At 37.7% G+C, this 20,210-nt stretch overlaps 1 protein-coding gene across 1 annotated transcript; it reads left to right on the top strand.

The window, feature by feature from the left end:
• Positions 1–383: 383 nt before the first annotated feature.
• Positions 384–2,165, top strand: mid1ip1b (MID1 interacting protein 1b). The gene is made up of 2 exons (XM_065244551.1): positions 384–539; positions 865–2,165. The coding sequence occupies exon 2, from the start codon at positions 1,140–1,142 to the stop codon at positions 1,578–1,580; it is 441 nt and encodes a 146-aa protein (XP_065100623.1). The 5' UTR covers positions 384–539; positions 865–1,139; the 3' UTR covers positions 1,581–2,165.
• The last annotated feature ends 18,045 nt before the right edge of the window (positions 2,166–20,210 follow it).

Raw genomic sequence — 20,210 nt, 5'->3', positions numbered from 1 at the left:
CATATTTTTAATCTTTTGTAATATAATCCTAATGTAGGCTATTCTATGACTGACTGGAAAAAAGGTTCATATATTGATAAAGAAATAAAAAATCTAACGAATTAATCACCGTCTGTATAAAATTAACCACAAGAACTCATAATATTCCTAATTTTAGTGTTTTAAAGTTATTTTCATGGGATTTATATCGTTGTTTCTGTAGTTCCCTCACGCGCACTCACCCGTTGCGTCTTTGACCGTGAACTGCTGGCTCTGGCACGCAGCCGGATTCCCCCCGCCTTCTTATTGGCTGCTGCTAACCGCCGACCTCCTGGATGAACCAAGCAACTGGCATTTGATTGGACGAGGGCGCCTGAGCGGTTGTGGGCTGATGCTTTGTTATATGAATATTCATAACCGCCACAGCTCTACAAGCGGCCTCACCCACTGTCAGTCTCCGGATGAATTTCTTATCTTTCCGCGACTTTATCGCCAGTCCCCGTTTCTGTGGACTTTGTCAGACTTTTGTGGGGAATTAAGGACACCGATCATCAGCAAAGGTTGGTATTTGATCCGCTATATTAACGGTAACAACCAGCGGTCTCGTTTGCCGGCCGGCTTTTCCGGAAGGCAAGAAGTGAAGCGCGCTATGCGCATTCTCGTACGATATTAACTAATATATTAATCTTTATTCAGTCTGGTGTTGATAAGGATATTGTTTTTTAACAACCCGTGCCTAAATATAGTATGTTTTGCAATAATAGACACGAGCCTGTGCCTTCCGGTCGCTATGTTTATTATTTACAGTAATATTAATCGATATAGTGTTGAACACATAACAGTGTGCATCCCTCCAAAACCATTTCACCATCTGTGTCATTTCAGGTCACATTTATCCGGTTACACTGCAGCGAAGCGTTTGATTGACGTCTGGAGGACCCGCCCTTACTTTAAATCCACCTGCGCTTTTGAAAACTCAGCCAACTGAACGCCGTGAGCCCCCCGGAAGGACGCAAGCGCTGTTTGAACACGATTAAGACCGAAACCCTACCGATCAACTCACGCCTTCATCTGATAAGTTAGCGGTCTATATAAAGCCTGTAATCTCGTTTCTGCATTAGTTTAATCTCTCCGGGAAAAGACGGACCTCCACCGCAAAGATGATGCAAATCTCAGATTCATACAACCAGAAAAACTCCCTGTTCAACGCTATGAACCGGTTTATTGGTGCCGTGAACAACATGGACCAGACGGTGATGGTGCCGAGTTTGTTGAGGGACGTCCCGCAGGACCAGGAGGATAAGATAGAGATGAAGACTTTCCCCCATGGAGACATGTACGGTTCATATGTGCTCCTCAAATCGATCAGGAACGACATTGAATGGGGAGTGCTTCAAGCCGACGAAAGACGCAAGGATAAACACGGCGTAACGGCGGCTCTCGAGATGTCCCGGATCGAACCGGACGACGAGAGTTTGGAAAAGTTGTTTCATTTTCATCTAAACGGATTGCACACGGTACTGTCGAAGCTCACCCGAAAGGCGAACACTTTGACGAACAGATACAAGCAGGAAATCGGTATTGGAGGGTGCGGGAATTGAAACGTGATTCAGAGACGGAAAGTTCGCGCGAGAGTGTGCAGCCGGGATTAAAGCCAAACCCCGTGTTGGCGCATCTTCATTTGCCTGTATAGGAAAATTATGATTTGTACTGTACCGAACATGAAGGCGGTTTACAAGCCTACTCCCCTTGATATTGTTTGCACAACTTGGATATTGCCTTGGAAACGGGCGTTTAAAAAAATTAAAGCTTTATTTAAGAAAACGAGCGAGCATTTTAAATTATTTTAAACATTTCATGAGAAGGATTGAGTAGTTTCATTAAATGTTTACTGTAATGAAACTAAATATGAACGCACTAATCATGTATTAAACGCACAATTGTGCGCTTAAGTTTTTTTTTTTACTTTATTATTTTTCTGTCAGGCATCCGTTCTATATATGACGTCATAATCTATGATGAGGAATCGAATGATTATTCTGTTTGTCCTATAGAATGATGACAGATTCCAGGAGATTACGTCACAAGGACTGTCGGCAATCGTCCAAGACTAAAAAAATAAGTTGCGTTGTGTCTGTATGTATTTTCTTATATCGTGTCAGAAATAAACATTTTGTAAATACGTCTCTGTATTGTGACATGACTCTTTACTGCAAGTGATTCATTTGCGAATGAACAAACTCGTGATGAACAATGAATCATTTTCCTGCGCGCGAGGTGCTTGCGAAACATCCTGAATGGCGTTATTTGATGCTTAGTGCTTTGTATAATACATACGTTTGTATGGTTTACAATGGGACTCCCTGTTCCTGTAGGGCATCTAAACCTGCTAATCAAGTTGCTCAGGGCTACCTAAAAATTAGAGGCAGGTGTGTTGGAAATAAAATATGCAGGACATGTACCCTCCAGGAACAACATTGGAGACCCATTGTTTACACTGCAAACTTTACAGTTTACCCAATGTATCAGCAGATAGTAGTCTGATGTTGGCACATGCAACTGCTGAGGTCTGCAAAGGGGATAAGGCACGATCGGTTATATTAAGACCTGGCAACATCTATAAAAACCCAGCACCTGCAATGCATTTTTCTTGTATGTACTGCTGAGTCACTGCTTGAATTGCACTTAATGACTGACTGACATCTCTGAACTGCACACAGTAGTTTAATACGCCAGCGGCGGTAATACTGAAAAACCACTAGCAGCGATGCTGTATTTCTGAGTGGCGTGTCTTATTAAAATGCTAAGGGATTCATTTGCCGACATCTATGTGGCAATATCGTAAAGGCATTCTGTCAAATTGAAACTGTTTATGCATAATTTTAATAGTGTCGGTAAAGTTGAATGTAAAAATTAAGATTGACATATAGTTTAGCATGACTTATACTATACAATGGGATCTGTCACTGGGGCGGTATACCCTTTCAAAAAAGTACACATTTGCACCTTAGTGGGCAGTTTCCCGGACAGGGTTTAGATTAATCCAGGAGGCTTTAGTAATATTAGGACATTTACATTTTAAGTTTTACAATATTGGTGTGCATCTTGAGACAAAACAATTAGACGGATCCTTGAAAGTTTGTGAATCTGTGGGAAAAAATTCAAGGCCCTGGAAAGTTTTTGAAAATATACATATATATATATATAGATACAGGTCATCGAAAGTGCTTGAATCTATTTTATGCAAGAAGTTTTCTATGAAAAAATTCCATATTATTCCCTGTGTAGTGTAGGATAATATCATACAAACTCTAGACTTTTTAAGCACACGTGCTAAACTGTTTGCTTTAAATGCTTATATCTTCTGTATGCGAATGTTGATTCATACCAAAATGCTTTTTTGCGTAGTTGTGTTTGACACATGAAAACGTCTCGGGTTACGTATGTAACTGTTGTTCCCTGAGAAGGGAACGAGACGCTGCGTCTCCCTTGCCATACTTCCTGCGTCCCTGTAACGCCGTCTTTGGCAATATTTCAGATAGCGATATACTTCCTGGCCGCCGTGTCACCCTGTCTTTGTCGTTAAGCCTCACCATTGGTTGAATTTGATATACACATTCAGACGCACTTACCCCTGGACGCCTCCCCAAAGTGTCACCGCAGTGACGCAGCGTGAGTTCCCTCGAAAGGGAACCGTAACAATGTATATTTAAAGGTAACACGACGTAACCTTGCTTTCACTTGAAATGTGTTCCCACATTAGTCCTTGAATTTGAGGGTATTGGACCTGGAAAGTCCTTGAAAGGTCTTTGAAGTTAACTAAGGTGGGGGAACCCTGCTAAGATGTGTCAATTTAAATGAAGACAGCTGAAACATGCATTTTTGTCCTGGACTAGGATAAGTCCTGTTTGGGAATCCGCCCCAAAGAGTCTATATTAGTACTTCAGAGGTAAATATTGGTAACAAAGAGATCATATCAGTACCTTAAATGTAAATATTAGATACCATTTAAAGGGCAGTAACAGCGTGGGACCATTTTTTTTTTTACAATTTTTTTCTGACAGTGATACTATAGTGCGATTTTCCTAAATATAGTATAAACACTAAAAAGGCCACTTGCCTAACTCTGGTACAGCTTTGTCCTTAGTAAACGATTAGTAAATATTGATGTCATAGTCTTATCCAAGCTTGTTCTAAATATAGAAGTGACTGTCCCTAAAACAAATTTACTGTTGACCCAGTACATTGAAAGGGCAAATACATGGGTAGACTATAAAAAAAGTTGGATTAACTTAAAATTTTCAAAACAGTGCATTATAATGTATAGTGGCATTTTCATTACATAATTCATTCTGTACTTAAAGTGTCTCAAATTTTTTATCATATATTCATTTCTATCAACACAATGATTATCAATTGCTGTAACCTATAAGAGCAAAGCTACCAGGTTTAGTTTTTGCTCTTTGGTCATCATGTATTACAAACAAGACAACATGTTGACCTTAACTACCGATGGCTTTATAACAATGTCACCACGACACATAAACAAACACAGATAAATCTGATCTGACATCGATACAAACAGTTCTTCCAGATTTCCAGTAAACCCTCCAGGTTGTCATATTCCATATCTCCTTCCATCCCGCACCCTAATTAGAGATGTTGGGAAAATAAATCCAACTCAAGGAAGACCTTGAGTTGGATTTGCTGATCCTGCGTTTCTCAAACTCAGCACCGAGAGGCTGTTTGTCTAGTCTAGCTGATGTAAGATCAGCCTGTGGCATGACATGCTAACATTTCTAGGAAGTGGGATGGAGTTTCGGGAGGGGCAAGACATGGATGTACCAGCCAGATGTACACCAGCCAAAGCAAGAGCAGACCGGACCCAGAGGTATGATGCAATATATCTGCCGGCTGCAAAAGGAGTTTTTATCTCGGTTATCAGGTGCAACCTGAAAATGCTTTGATGATGGCGAAAAAAATCACACGCATCACTTTTTTTCTTTTTGTAAAGAATCAAGACCAAACCCCTTGTGCAAAACTACAAGAATTAATAGAGATTAATTAATTGTTTTAAGAATTTTTGGGTTTCCTAGGCGTATTAGGTGTTTATGACTTTCTCATAGTTAGCTATATTAAATAATACCCTGACCTTTTTCAACTTTATAATGAAACTGGATAGTGCCCCAATTTTGAAAGTCCTAAAAAGCACATCTGTTAATGAAAAAAGAATATATACGGTTGTTAATTCTTTCCCCGCCAGCGTTTTTTAAAATGTCGCCAGCCAGCACCAGCATTTTTTGAGATTTTTACAAAAGTTCCAGGCCTTCCAGAAAATGTTCTTTTTTAAATATATAAACATACAATATATTAAATGAAATAACAGACCCCCTGCTTTCAAACAACAACAAAAAGTTTCATCCTACCTTCATTAGTTCCCTTTTATCACCTCTCAAATGAAAAAGGTTTAAAGAGATAATTTTTGTGAAGGACTTTTAATAGAGATCAGATTCAGAGCGATTCTCAAAACATACACAGACATACAGCTGTCTGCCCTAGGGTGATACTTCCGGGTTATATAAGTTGCGGAAGACGCCACCTGGTGGATAATAGCTGTATTACAGATTGCCAGAAATACTTGTCATTGGCAGGGAGGCGTTTTCTCTTAATTGCAAGTTAACTCGCCAATGGCGGGGAAAGAGTTAAATGTCTTCCAAAGTGAAGTGATCATAGACTGTAAAAAAAAGATGGACGACGCGACGTCACTTCCTTCCATTGTAATGAATTGAAGCCAAAAAGGTCCGACCATGGTCGCCGCCATGTTGCGTAAAAACGTCAGTTTGGAGCCAAGACATGCGTACATTGCGCAGAAGGAATCGTCCTTGGATCAAGAGGCAGAGCAGCGGTATCAAACTTCCGCAAAAACACTCGTACAACCAATTCAACCACTCCAATCATAACGACACGCCTGTTTCTATAGCATCAAATTACAAGCTAAAATGAAACTTTTTACAAATATGAACACTTGAACATATATCAACTACTTAAAAGGACCAAAACCATCTTTCGGAAACTTTTATTGGAAGGTATAAATATTTGTTTTATTTGGAGCAGAGTCCCATTTGTTTGAATGAAGAGGGCGGGGTTTATGACTTGTACGGCAGCCAGCCACCAGGGGGCGATCAAAGAGCCAGCGGCTTCACTTTTCAAGCTTATGAAGCACACCCGGAAGTGATTGGTAGAGTTAGGTCGGAGGTTAGGTAGAAGGCTCATGAATACTCATGAATGCGAACAACATAGTTTGTAAAGCATGAAATAAAATAGTTTCCATTCAAAAACCCATCTCTTTAAAGACATTTAATAACCGTATGAATTGGTTTTTGATGGATGGATGCACTTTATTGGAGCTTTAAAAATGGGGCACTATCCAGTTTCATTATAAAGCTAAAAAGAGCCAGGATATTATCTAACATAGATAACTCTGACTGTGTTTGGCTGAAAGAAGAAATTTGTGTACACCTAGGATATTCTTGAGGGAAAGTAAATTACGGGCTAATTTTCATTTTGGGGTGAACTATTCCTTTAAAGTCCAACAAGTCGTCATACACAAGTCATGCCACCATTGTTAAACACAGATCGAAACAAACCACAAGCGCGTGGTCCAAAAATCAGTGTTGCGAAGTTGTTACTATGGAAACAAGATGACAAAACAAAATAAAACGGTGCGTAATTCGATTAAGGAATTGATTTAATGGAAGCATTCTGTGCTGAATTTAATAATGGGGACTCGCTGAAGATGCCAGGGACTTAAAGCCCCTCGTGAGGCTTCTTTTAAAAACTTTCTGTTAAAAAACTCTGCAATGCTCAAATGAAATTTCCAAACACTGTGGTTTTGATTTACACCGCCTATGTGTTGCAATATTTGCGTTACGGCAGATTATCGTGAATTAGTCGTGACCAGCAAGTCAACTGTAATTAAAATGTATGAATGGCTCAGTCTTAGTGTAAATCTTATTCGGGTCGAGTGTTTGTTTTCAAAACCACAGATTTGGGTCTTTCAGTGCATTATAAAAAGGAATTTCTTTCATTTGCAAGAGCGTTACCTCAAACAATGAAGGGAGAAGTCTTAGGATCTCTCTTCTTCAAGGACAGCAAGACAGACTTTTTTACCATTTAACTATTGAAACATGAAACTACTGTATAATGGATCCATTTGAAACTCATTTGAGATGTGAATGTGTGTTAGTAAATGATTCTAAAGAAAAGCAAAATTTAATTTCAAGGTTTAGAGAGAGGTTCTAATATTGTCCTGACTAGCAACGTCAGTGCTTTTAAAAACATGAAGAACTCAAATCTCCAGGAAAAGTGAAATATAATCTGGGCAAGACAGCACACAGCCTGAGGTCGGGTTTCTGTCCTCATTGTGGATTTGGTTATTGAAATAAGCATGCTGGCAGGTGCCATCTGTCACTGATCTGAGATCAAATTTTGCAGCATTCACATGTAATGGTTTAAAACAGGCGCGCTGACCGTAGATCAGCGCTCAAGGGCATCTTCTGCACGGTGGTCTGAAATGAAGATTTCATCTTTAAAACATGAAGAATAATTTGCCGTGATTACTCGATTTCCATTAAAATTTCTGTTCCTGCCATTTTCCCGAAGCATCCTCGACATCTTTTTGAAATTTGACAAGATGCGACTGTTTGTGATTTGGTTGACACACAGCAAACGAAAAGGAAAGAGAGAAAGCGCAAAGATAAGAAGAGAGATATAAAGAGTGGGAAAAGGCCATCAAAGTTCCCAATGCACATGAACAAATACTGTAGTATTCTTTAGTATTTACTATATTAAACTGCAGTATACTGTAAAAGATTACAGTAATTACTACACTATGTTAATGTATACTATAGTATTCTGTAGTATTACCTATAGTAAAAATGATAAAAAGGCCAAGGCCATCTAAGTCCTCATGCACATGAACAAATACTGTATTATACTTTAGATTTTACTATAGTAAACTGTAGAAGATTACAGCAATTACTACACTATGTTAATGTATACTATAGTATTCTGTAGTATTAACTATAGTAAAATGATAAAAACGTCAAGGACATCAAAGTCCCCCATGCACATGAACAAATACTGTGGTATACTTTAGTATTTACTATAGTAAACTGTAGTATACTGTAAAAATATTACAGTAATTACCACACTATGTTAATGTTAATACTATAGTATTCTGTAGTATTAACTATAGTAAAAATGATAAAAAGGCCAAGGCCATCTAAGTCCTCATGCACATGAACAAATACTGTATTATACTTTAGATTTTACTATAGTAAACTGTGGAAGATTACAGCAATTACTACACTATGTTAATGTATACTATAGTATTCTGTAGTATTAACTATAGTAAAATGATAAAAACGTCAAGGACATCAAAGTCCCCCATGCACATGAACAAATACTGTGGTATACTTTAGTATTTACTATAGTAAACTGTAGTATACTGTAAAAATATTACAGTAATTACCACACTATGTTAATGTTAATACTATAGTATTCTGTAGTATTAACTATAGTAAAATGATAAAAGGCCAAGGCCATCAAAGTGCCCATGCACATGAACAAATACTGTGGTATACTTCAGTATTTACTATAGTAAACTGTAGAAGATTACAGTAATTACTGCACTATGTTAATGTACACTATAGTATTATGTAGTACTTACTACAGTAAAATGATAAAAAGGCCAAGGCCATCAAAGTCTCTATGCACATGAACAAATAATGTAGTATACTTTAGTATTTGTATACTTTAATATTTACTATAGTAAACTGTAGTATGGTGTAAAAAGATTACGGTAATTACTACACTATGTTAATGTATACTATAGTATTCTGTAGTATTTACTACAGTAAAATGATAAAAGGCCAAGGCCATCAAAGTCCCCATGCACATGAACAAATACTGTAGTTAACTTTAGTATTTACTATAGTAAACTGTAGAAGATTACAGTAATTACTACACTATGTTAATGTACACTATAGTATTATGTAGTACTTACTACAGTAAAATGATAAAAAGGCCAAGGACATCAAAGTCTCATGCATATGAACAAATACTGTAGTAAACTTTAGTATTTACTATAGTAAACTGTAGTATACTGTAGAAGGTTACAGTAATTACTACACTATGTTAATGTATACTATAGTATTCTGTGGTATTTACTACAGTAAAATGATAAAAAGGTCAAGGACATCAAAGTCCCCCATGCACATGAATAAATACGGTATTATACTTTAGTATTTACTATAGTAAACTGTAGTATACTGTAAAAATATTACAGTAATTACCACACTATGTTAATGTATACTATAGTATTTTGTAGTATTTACTATAGTAAAATGATAAAAAGGCCAGGGCCATCAAAGTCCTCATGCACATGAACAAATACTGTATTATACTTTAGTATTTACTATAGTAAACTGTAGTATGGTGTTAAAAGATTACGGTAATTACTACACTCTGTTAATGTATACTATAGTATTCTGTAGTATTTACTATAGTAAAATGATAAAAAGGCCAAGGCCATCAAAAGTTCCCATGCACATGAACAAATACTGTGGTATACTTTAGTATTTACTAAAGTAAACTGTATAGTAGACTACAATAACAACACAATGTTAAAGGGATAGTCTGAAATTTTACTTCAATTTACTATAGTAAATACTAAAGTATACCACAGTATTTTTCATGTGGGTCTGTAGCATTTTTCACAGTTCCTCCCGATGTTTTGCTTTCATGCCCTAATCAATGACACGTTGACGTCTTTTCTCTGGCACATTCGTGGTTTGTCTGTAAAGCCAGAGATAACGGAGCTGAACACTAAATGATCCAGACACCCGGGCAGGTGAAGGCCGATAAATGAGGACTGAATGTTATTAAGCCGTGTCGTGCCCTCAAACTGAGCAGAGACCCTGAGCTGGCAGAACATTGTGATTAAGCATCAGGGAGTTGCTGTATAAATGTTAAATGTCATGTACTTGTTTGATTTCAGTAGATTTCAGTGTTTGTAAACACGTTCACATGAGAAAAATATTGTAGTACTTTCCTATATAGTAACATCCTAGATACTATATTGTTTTAAACATTACCATAGTAAATATTAAAGTATACGACTTAACCTCATGTTGCTATAAATCCCCAAGTATGAGATACCATAGTCAGGGTATTAAAGGACGAGCCTGCATCACGTCATCTTATGCGAAGAACAAAATATGGGTGATTACTATCTATGAATTTAATTTCCCGCTCTTTCCCTCTCTCGCTCACCAACCCATATCCGTCATCCTCCAATCAGATGTCGTTTACTCGGCCCTGGTTCGTGGAGCTCTGCCCTTCATTTTCTGCATAATTAAATTTTGATTACCCCTTTAGCTCGGTGAGCAGGGGAATACAGCGCAGCACAGCCAGATTACCGCCGCACGGCGACTCATTACCGTCACACGACATATCGCGTACAAATGCACGCACACACATAAAAGATGAAGACACGTGTGATCGTTGGGTCCCCTGAGGTTTTTTTACCTTGTTTATGAGCTTTGTTTTTTTTCTCATCAGCAGCATTAGCAGTCTGGAGCAGAGATGAATGGTGTCGTCCTTGGTTTCAGAGACACACAGACACACAACCCACTGTGCTGTAATGCTGCTTAACTGACCTTTCTAGTCGTCCTTGTTGGGAGGACACACATAGTGAGAGTCCGCACTGACAGATTACTTTATGAATGTTAACTTACGTATGTGTAGTCTAGGAAGTTTCTGCAATATCTATCCATCCATCCATCCATCTACTGTATCTACTGTATACATCCATCCATCCATCCATCCACCCATCTATCTGTTTATCATATCTATCTATCTGTCTGTTTGTCCGTCCGTCCGTCCGTCCATCCCTCTATCTACTGTATCCATCCATCTATCCATCCATCGATCCGTTTATCATACCTATCTATCTGTCTGTCTGTCTGTCTGTCTATCCATCCATCCATTGTATCCATCCCTCTATCTACTGTATCCATCCATCTATCCATCCATCGATCCGTTTATCATACCTATCTATCTGTCTGTCTGTCTGTCTGTCTATCCATCCATCCATTGTATACATCCATCCATCCATCCATCCATTGTATACATCCATCCATCCCTCTATCTAATGTATCTATCCATCCATCCATCCATCCGTCTATCCATCAATCCATCCATCTATCTGTTTATCATATCTACAGTATCTGTCTGTCTATCTATCCATCCATCCATCTATCCATCCATCCATCCATCCATCATATCCATTCATCCCTCTATCTACTGTATCCATCCATCCGTCCGTCCGTCCGTCCATCCATCATCCATCCATCCATCCATTCGTCTATTAATCTATCCATCCATCTATCCGTTTATGATATCTATCTGTCTGTCTGTCCATTTATCCGTCCATCCATCCGTCTATACATCCATCTATCCATTGTATCCATCCATCCATCTATCCCTTTATCTACTGTATCTATCCATCCATCCATTCATCCATCCATCTATCGGTTTATCATATCTACAGTATCTGTCTGTCTGTCTGTCTATCTATCCATCCCTCTATCTACTGTATCCATCCATCCATTCATCCATCCATCTATCGGTTTATCATATCTACAGTATCTGTCTGTCTGTCTGTCTATCTATCCATCCCTCTATCTACTGTATCCATCCATCCATCCATCCGTCTATACATCCATCTATCCGTTTATCATATCTATCTGTCTGTCGTTCTATCTATCTGTCTGTCGTTCTATCTATCTGTCTGTCGTTCTATCTATCTGTCTGTCGTTCTATCTATCTGTCTGTCCTTCTATCTATCCATCCATCCATCCATCTACTGTATAAATCCATCCATCTATCCGTCCATCCATCCATCCGTCTATCCATCCAACTATCCATCCATCTTATCGTCCATCTGTCCGTCCCTCTATTTACTGTAAACATCTATCCATCCATCTATCTGTTTATCATATCTATCTGTCTGTCTGTCTATCTATCTATCCATCCATCCATTGTATCCATCCATCTATCTATCCTTCTATATATCTATCATCCATCCACTGTATCTACTCCATCCATCCATCCATCCACCCACCCATCCATCCATCCATCCATCTATCCAGCCATCCATCTATCTATCTACTCTATCCATCTATCCGTCCATCCGTCAATCCATCTATCCATGCAACTATCCATTCATCTATCTGTCCGTCCCTCTATTTACTGTATCCATCTATCTGTTTATCATATTTATCTGTCTGTCTGTCTGTCTATCCATTCATCCATTGTATCCATCCATCTATCCGTCTATATATCTATCATCCATTCATCCATCCATCCATCCATCCATCCATCCATTGTATCCATCCATCCATCTACTGTATCCATCCATCCATCTGTCTATCCATCCATCTATCAGTTTATCATATCTATCTGTCTGTCTGTCCATCCATCCATCCATCATCCATCCATCTATCTATCGTAAAAGCTGATAAACTCTATCTTCATCAAAAACGGAAATAATGACATTGACCAAATGCTCTCGACACGTGTTATACGTTCATCAAATACTTTAGCTTTAAATCTGCTTAATCCTGGCCTCGGGCCATTCAGAAATACTGGTTTGTTGGAAGAATCTGTTAAACGCCCTGTACATAATTTTTTTTGCAAAGTCCTCTAAGTGCACGCTTAAACTTGTGTCCTTCGTAAGTACTTGGATCTGAAATCAACCCAAATGTGGCAGCCACATGAATCACAGCGCACCCTTGTGTGTGCTTCAGTTAATTTTAATTCGGACTTTCATTATTTGCAGCGTATCTAGTTGCATCTATTGTGATTTTGCAATTGTTTACTCGGTCTTGTCCATGTAATTTGTGCATGCATTTAGAGGGTTTTGCAGCGAAAGACAGTCAAATTTGTTAAATACTAATGAAACAACTTAAGTGACATTTGTGAAAATAAGGCATTTCAATTTCTGACTAACAAACTTTTATTGATAATAAAGTGAAATTAATGAACCTAAACATAAAAGCCTGATAAAAAAAATGCTTATTTACAAGAAATCATGACAGACGCACTTTTTCATCTGAACTCTTTCTATGGTTAAAGTATAAGGTTAGTCATGGGGCAGTCTTCATTTAGAAACCCACATGTGTGTGTGTGTGTGTGTGTTAGATTGGGTTTCTGTGCCTTTGGCTCTGCTGAACTGCTGTTAAAATGAAGAACTGTAGTGATAAAATAACCGCTGCCCGGGCAGCTTCTCTCGCTCTCATTCACACCTCTTTTCTCTTCGTCTTTCTCTTCCTCTTTAACGCCTACGACAGCATTCTGCTTCTGCATTCAGCACAAACTCTCTGAACTCCCAACATCCCAGCCTCCTCTAAATGCTCGCTTTCTTTCTCTCCTTTCTTCTTTTATATCAGACAGGCAAATGTAAATGATTGGGCGAACTGGGATCCCCCCTCCTCCTGTCCCCTGTGTCTGCTTATTGATTGGTTAATGCAGGATGTCAGCGAGTCCGTTCGAGAGTGACGCCCTCTCTCCCCCCGACCATTCATCAGCATGCCATCGGCTCTCTGGGGAAGAGTGGCTAAGTCATGATGAATGCTAATCAATTCAGGTACTGTAGAGGAGAGGAAAGAGTGGACAGGAGATGAAAGAAAATGAGGAAGAGAAGAGTGAAAATGAGAGGAGAGAAAATTAGGAGAGGAGAGAAAGAAAGATTAGACAATGAGGAGAGGAGATAAGAGGGGAGGAGAAGAAATGAAACGAAACGAAGAGGAGAGAAAGAGTGTAAATGAGGTAGAGGAAAATAGGAGCAAACTGCAGATTAGAGGAGAGGAGAGATAGAAATGTGAGAAAATGAGGAGATGAAATAAAAAAGAGAATTAGTAAATGACAGGAGATTGGAGCACAGACATGAGGAGAGTAAAGAAATCGAGGACAAAAGAGAGGAGGAAAATGAGGAGAGAAAGAGAGGAGTGAATCTTGAAAGCAGTGAAAATTAGTAAGAGGAAAATGAGGAGCAGACTGGAGATTAGAGGAGAGAAAGGTGAGAAAATGAGGAGAGGAGAAAAGAGAGGAGGAGAGGAAAGAAAATAAGAGGAGAGAAAATTAGAAAATGACAGGAGAGTGGAGCACTGATTTATGAATCTTGAATCTTGAGAGGAGTGAAAATGAGGAAGAGGAAAATTAGGAGAACTGAAGATTAAAGTAAAGGATAGAAGAAATGTGAGAAAATGAGAAGAGGAGAAATTATTAGGAGCAAAGAAATGAGAAAAGGAGATGGAAAAAATGACAGGAGATTGGAGCACATAAATCAGGACAATAAAAAAGAAAGGAAAGGAGAGGAAAAAAACGTGGAGAGAAAGAGAGGAGTGAACCTTGAATCTTGAGAGGAGTGAAAATGAGAAAGAGGAAAATTAGGAGAGGACTGGAGATTAGAGTAAAGGATAGAAAGAAAGGTGAGAAAATAAGAAGAGGAGCAAATATTAGGAGCAGAGATTACAGTAAAGAAAGGAGAAAAAGAGAGCGAGAGAAAAATTTGAATAGGTAAAAAAACAAGAGAGGGAGGAAAGGAAATAAAACACAACAAAACAAGAGGAGAGAAAATCAGGAGAGGAAGAAATGAGAGCAAACGAGGAGAGAACGAAAGGACAGGAGAGGAAATGAAATGAAACGAAGAGGAGAGAAAGAGAGGAGTGTAAATGAGGAAGAGGAAAATAAGGAGCAGAATTTAGAGGAGAGGAAGAAAGGTGAGAAAATCAGGAGAGGAGAAAAGGAGAGGGAATGAAACAAAATAAGAGGAGAGAAAAAATGACAGGAGATTAGAGTACAAAAATGAAGAGAGTAAAGAAAGAGAGGACAGGAGAGGAGGAAAATGAGGAGAGAATCTTGAAAGGAGTGAAAATGAGTAAGAGGAACATAGGAGCGGACTGGAGATTAGAGGAGAGAAAGAAAGGTGAGAAAATGAGAAGAGGAGAAAATATTAGGAGCATATCTTACAGTCAAAAGGAGAAAAAGGAGCAAGAGAAAAATTAGAATATGTAAAAAACAAGAGACGGAGGAGAGGAAATAAAAAACAAAACAAGAAAAAAAAGAGAAAATTATGAGGGGAAGAAATGAGAGTAAAAGAGGAGAGGAGAGAAAGAAAATGACAAGAAAAAATAAGGGAGAATAAAGAAAGACAGGAGAGGAGTGAAAATGAAAAAGAGGAACATTGGGAGCCGACTGGAGAGTAGAGGAGTGGAGAAAAGGTGAGGAAATGAGAAGAGAAAGAAAGAAGAAAAAATAAGGTGCGAAAGAAAATAAAAATAGGTTAAAAAACAAGAGAGGGAGAAGAGGAAATAAAACACAACAAGAGGAGAGAAAGAGAAAAATGTAAATGAAGATGAGTAAAATTAGGAGCAGATTAGAGGAGAGAAAGAAAGGTGAGGAGGGGAAGAAAATGAGGAGAAAATACGAGGAGTGAAAATTAGGAAAAGGCTAAATTAGGAGCAGACTGGAGATTAGAGGAGAGGAGAGAAAGAAAAGATAGAAAATGAGAAGAGGAGAAAATATTAGGAGTACAGAAAGTAAAGGAGAACAAAATAAGGGGGTGGGGATGAGAATAAAAACAGAAGAGAGGAAGAAGAGGAAATAAAACAAAACAAGAGGAGAAAAAAATTAAGAGAGGAGATGCGATTAGACTAAAGGAGAGAAAACAAGAGGAGGACGCATAACATAAAATGAGAGAACATGAGAACAGAAGACGAGGAGTGGAAACTAAACAAGGGGTGCAAACATTAGAAGAGGAGATTAAAGGGTGAATACGGGGAGAGGAGACAAAAATGTGCGGAGAAAAACAAGGAGGGAAAATTAGAAGGAAGCAGAAAGAAAATGAGAAGAGGAGATAAGAAGAAAAATATAAAAAATGGGGAGAGGACTGACAAAAATGAAGAGGAGAAGGAAGGGAAGAAGAGATGATACAAAATGACAGTGTTAGATGAGATGAAATATGTAATATATATGATTCAGTTTGCTCTGACCTTCCTCTCTCTCTCTCTCTCTCTCTGTGTGTGTGTGTGTGTTAATGGTTGTGTTCTCCTGACCTTTGTGTGTGATTGATTAGACTGCACTGATCTCTTATTCTCTCTCTCCTTAAATTATTAACCCTTCACCTCGTCCTAATGCAGCCTGCGTTTTGAGTTTTCTCACACAAAATATTGACGTTGATGCTGAAGTGTCAACGTTTTGCTTTTTGTCAACATCTACCCAGTAATCGTAAGCCAAAATTGAAAGCAAAACCAAATTAGATTTTTGTGACCCCAACTCTAGCTCCCTGTTGTTTCAATATCATCACTTTATCTCCAAAGAATGCTTGTCCAAACAGGTTTTCCCACAACAAATTTCCAGCATCATGTAATATTTTTGGTTTTAGTTAAAGTTAAAATTCTATAGTGTTAACTACAAGCCTTATTTTATTCACAAACCCAAAACCATGATGACTGCCAGCTGCGTTACCGCTGCAAATTTCATAAGATGAAAACAATCGTACACAAAAGACTTATTAAAAGTGATTTTTTTTTAAGTAGATGAGACTTATTGACGAATTAACGATGCTATCATTTGTTTGGTTGGTTAACAATTTAAAAATAAAACAAAACCAGATATTTTAAAAGACGGGGATGTTCAAAAAAAACTCTTAAAAGGGACACTCCACTTACAAAAAATATGCTCATTTTCCAGCTCCCCTAGAGTTAAACATTTGATTTTTACCGTTTTGGAATTCATTCAGCTGATCTCCAGGTCTGGCGCTACCACTTTTAGCATAGCTTAGCATAATCCATTGAATCTGATTAGACCATTAGCATCACGCTTAAAAATAACCTAAGAGTTTTGATATTTTTCCTATTTAAAACTTGACTCTTCTGTAGTTACATTGAACTAACCGAAAATAGTCCCCTGCTATTGAAAGTAACCAAGGGGACTATTTTCGGGCAGTACGTAATATCACTACGCCTGCTGCAGCCATGTTACAGCAGCAAAGTCTTTGATTATTACGGCAGAATGAGAGTATAGTTCCTAACCATATCGGCCTAGAAAATCGCAACTTTTAATTTTCTGTCGGTCTTAGTACACAATGTAAAAACAGAAGAGTCAAGTTTTAAATAGGAAAAAAATCAAAACTCTTTAGTTAGTTTTTTAGCGCAATGCTAATGGTCTAATCAGATTCAATGGATTATGCTAAGCTATGCTAAAAGTGCTAGCGCCAATGGAGATCGTCTGAATGGATTCCAAAACGGTAAGAATCAAATGTTTAACTCTAGGGGAGCTGGAAAATTAGCATATTTTCAAAAAAGTGGAGTGTCTCTTTAAACTGAAGTTACATTTATGTGCATTCAATTTGATCTGTATGTGTGTTCCCTGGGAATCAAATCCATGATCTTTGCGTTGCGAATGCAATGCTCCACCAATGTAGAGCTACAGGAACAACACAGTTACTGTAGCTGTAAGAGGTCACTGGTGTGTTAATCTGAGGCTATACTACAGAGGATGCAATGCCATGTCTGTTAATCTAGGTTTGTGCGCGTATCTAGGTCAGAGTCTTCCTCCATTATCCCTGAAACGACACAGATCGGAGAGACAGACACAGTGAGAGAGAACAAAGGACAAAGATTCGAATACAGAAAAAGAGAGAGACAGGAAGACCCGACAGAGACAAAAAGAAAGAAAGTCTAGCAGTGAGACGGCATTTTCCTATGTAATGTTGCTTGTTTGGTGACTTTTTTTGCATGGAGTGTATTTGTTTTTTTACAGAGGACGCATCTCTCTCCATGACAGCGTACTCAAACAGTCGCTCGGCTCAAAAAATAATGCAAGAACATACAGAGAAAACAATGGGACATGACACGCAACACCGATGGGCCTTTGTTTTTCTCCAGTATAATTGTTGTAACGAAAGCCGAAACGGCAGTAATATTGTCATGGAAATGGAAAATGATGAGTTACACACGTGGATTATACCACTAGTAATGCGATGCAAAAATGTTTAACAAGTGCGTGTTTTACTTTTTAAAAATTCCTTCACTGCAAAAAATTATTTTCAAGAAAACAAATTCTTAGTATTTTTGTCTTGTTTTCAGTAAAAATATCTAAAAATTCTTAAATTAAGATGCTTTTTCTTGATGAGCAAAATGACTCAAGAAAATAAGTCTAGTTTTTAGACCAAAAATATAAAATTTAAGTGATTTAAAAAAAAATCAAAAAAATCTTGAATTTTTTCTGAAACACTAAATTCAAGACAAATTTTCTTAGCCTATTGGCAGATTTTTTTGCTTATTTAATGCACAAAATCACTTAAATTTGATATTTTTGTTCTAAAAGCTAGAATTATTTTCTTGGGTCGTTTTGCTCATCAAGAAAAAGCATTTCAAGAATTTTTTTCTTGAAAATAATTTTTTGCAGTGTGCACTTAAACTGCAAAAATGACTTTCTTACTTAGTATTTTTGTCTTGTTTTCAGTAAAAATATCTAAAAATTCTTAAATCAAAATGTATTTTCTTAATGAGTAAAATGACCTAGGAAAATAAGTCTAGTTTTTAGACAAAAAATATAAAATTTTAGCAAATTTGTGCTTAAAACAAGCAAAAAAATCTGCGAAAGGAATAAGAAAAAAGTGTTTATGAAAAAGTGAACTTATTTCAAGAAAATATTTCTTATTCCATTAGATTTTTTGCTTGAGCACTAATTTACTTAAAGTTTATATTTTTTTGTCAAAAAACTAGACTTATTTTTGCTCACCAAGAAAATACATCCATCAGGCACAAAAAACTGTTTATAGAAATTTGTGCTGTGTGCCACGAAAAAGACATTCGTGCTCCAGGGGCACAAATAAATTGATCAAAAATTTTGTGACTACAACACAAATTTCTGAGATTGGGTTGGTTTATACCTAAGGACTTTTTAGACTTTTAAGCAGTATTTGACCACAATTTGGATTGTTTTTTGGACCATTGTAAAATTATTATTTTGTTGTGAAAATAACCCAATGTACACATGGGTTTGGATTAGCATAACTAACTTATTTTCATTTTTAGGTGCACTACACCCCTAAAGGCGGGGTGCATGATCTCTGAAAGCCAATGTTGATATTTCAAATCACGTAAACATACACGCCCCTACCCCAATAAAATCTGGACCTTGTGTTGATAGACCCGCCGCACACATATGCAACCCAGGCAACGATGTCGGTTAGTAGACACTCCCCTTACTGCTGATTGGCTACAAGTGTGTTTTGGTACTCTGCCTGACTTCCTTTTCCAAAGTGTTCAAAAGTCATGCACCCCGCCTTTAAGAGAACAGGTCTCAAACGTCTAATGATTCAATTTCTTCATCGTGCTCAAACTTTCTCTTATCTCGGCCACCGTACCCTTGTTCTGCTCTCGGTTTCTCTGGAGATAATGGCAGGTGTGTCGCCTCGGTGTCAAACACACCCCCATCTTTGTGTGCGCCGGTCAGAGCCATTGTTATTAGTGTTAACTTCACGCAAACTTTCAGTGATTACACATTTATTTGACGTGTATCGACCTGCATCGGCTACACATGGAGTCACTGTTGGCTCTGACGGGGACCATTTCCTTCTAATGCGCCTAAACTTACTCAAACTTCTATAGCGCGTTAAACTAAAGCAGTTCACCAGTTAAGATTTTTTTTTTATATATATAAATGTAAAAATATATACCTAAATAACATTTTTCTTAAATTTCTTAAATGTATGTGTGTGTTTATATATATATATATATAATAATTACACACAATACATCCGCAAATATATTATGCAAACACAAACTTTTATTTTGTATGCAATTAATCTTTTGACACCCCTAATATTTACTAAATCATACCACTGCCCAGGATCGATGGCCTAATTGCGGTAACTAATACCGTAATTACCTGCTATTTATAATCTCTTTTGAAAACCAATAAAGTAATATTTCTCTCCCTCTCTTTGTCAAACTTTATGACTCTTATCCGTGCTTTTGAGGTTTAAACTAGCGTGCAAAGGTTAATTTTGCATGCGCACACACATATATCTAACGTGTGGTCATTGCAGGGTTTCTTATCAAGACTGTAAAGGTCAGCGAGATGAGCCGTTTGCT

Source organism: Paramisgurnus dabryanus, chromosome 24, assembly GCF_030506205.2.
Source record: "Paramisgurnus dabryanus chromosome 24, PD_genome_1.1, whole genome shotgun sequence".
Classification (NCBI taxonomy): domain Eukaryota; kingdom Metazoa; phylum Chordata; class Actinopteri; order Cypriniformes; family Cobitidae; genus Paramisgurnus; species Paramisgurnus dabryanus.
Note: the sequence above shows the minus strand (reverse complement) of the source record. Positions and strands in the feature narration are given on the sequence as shown.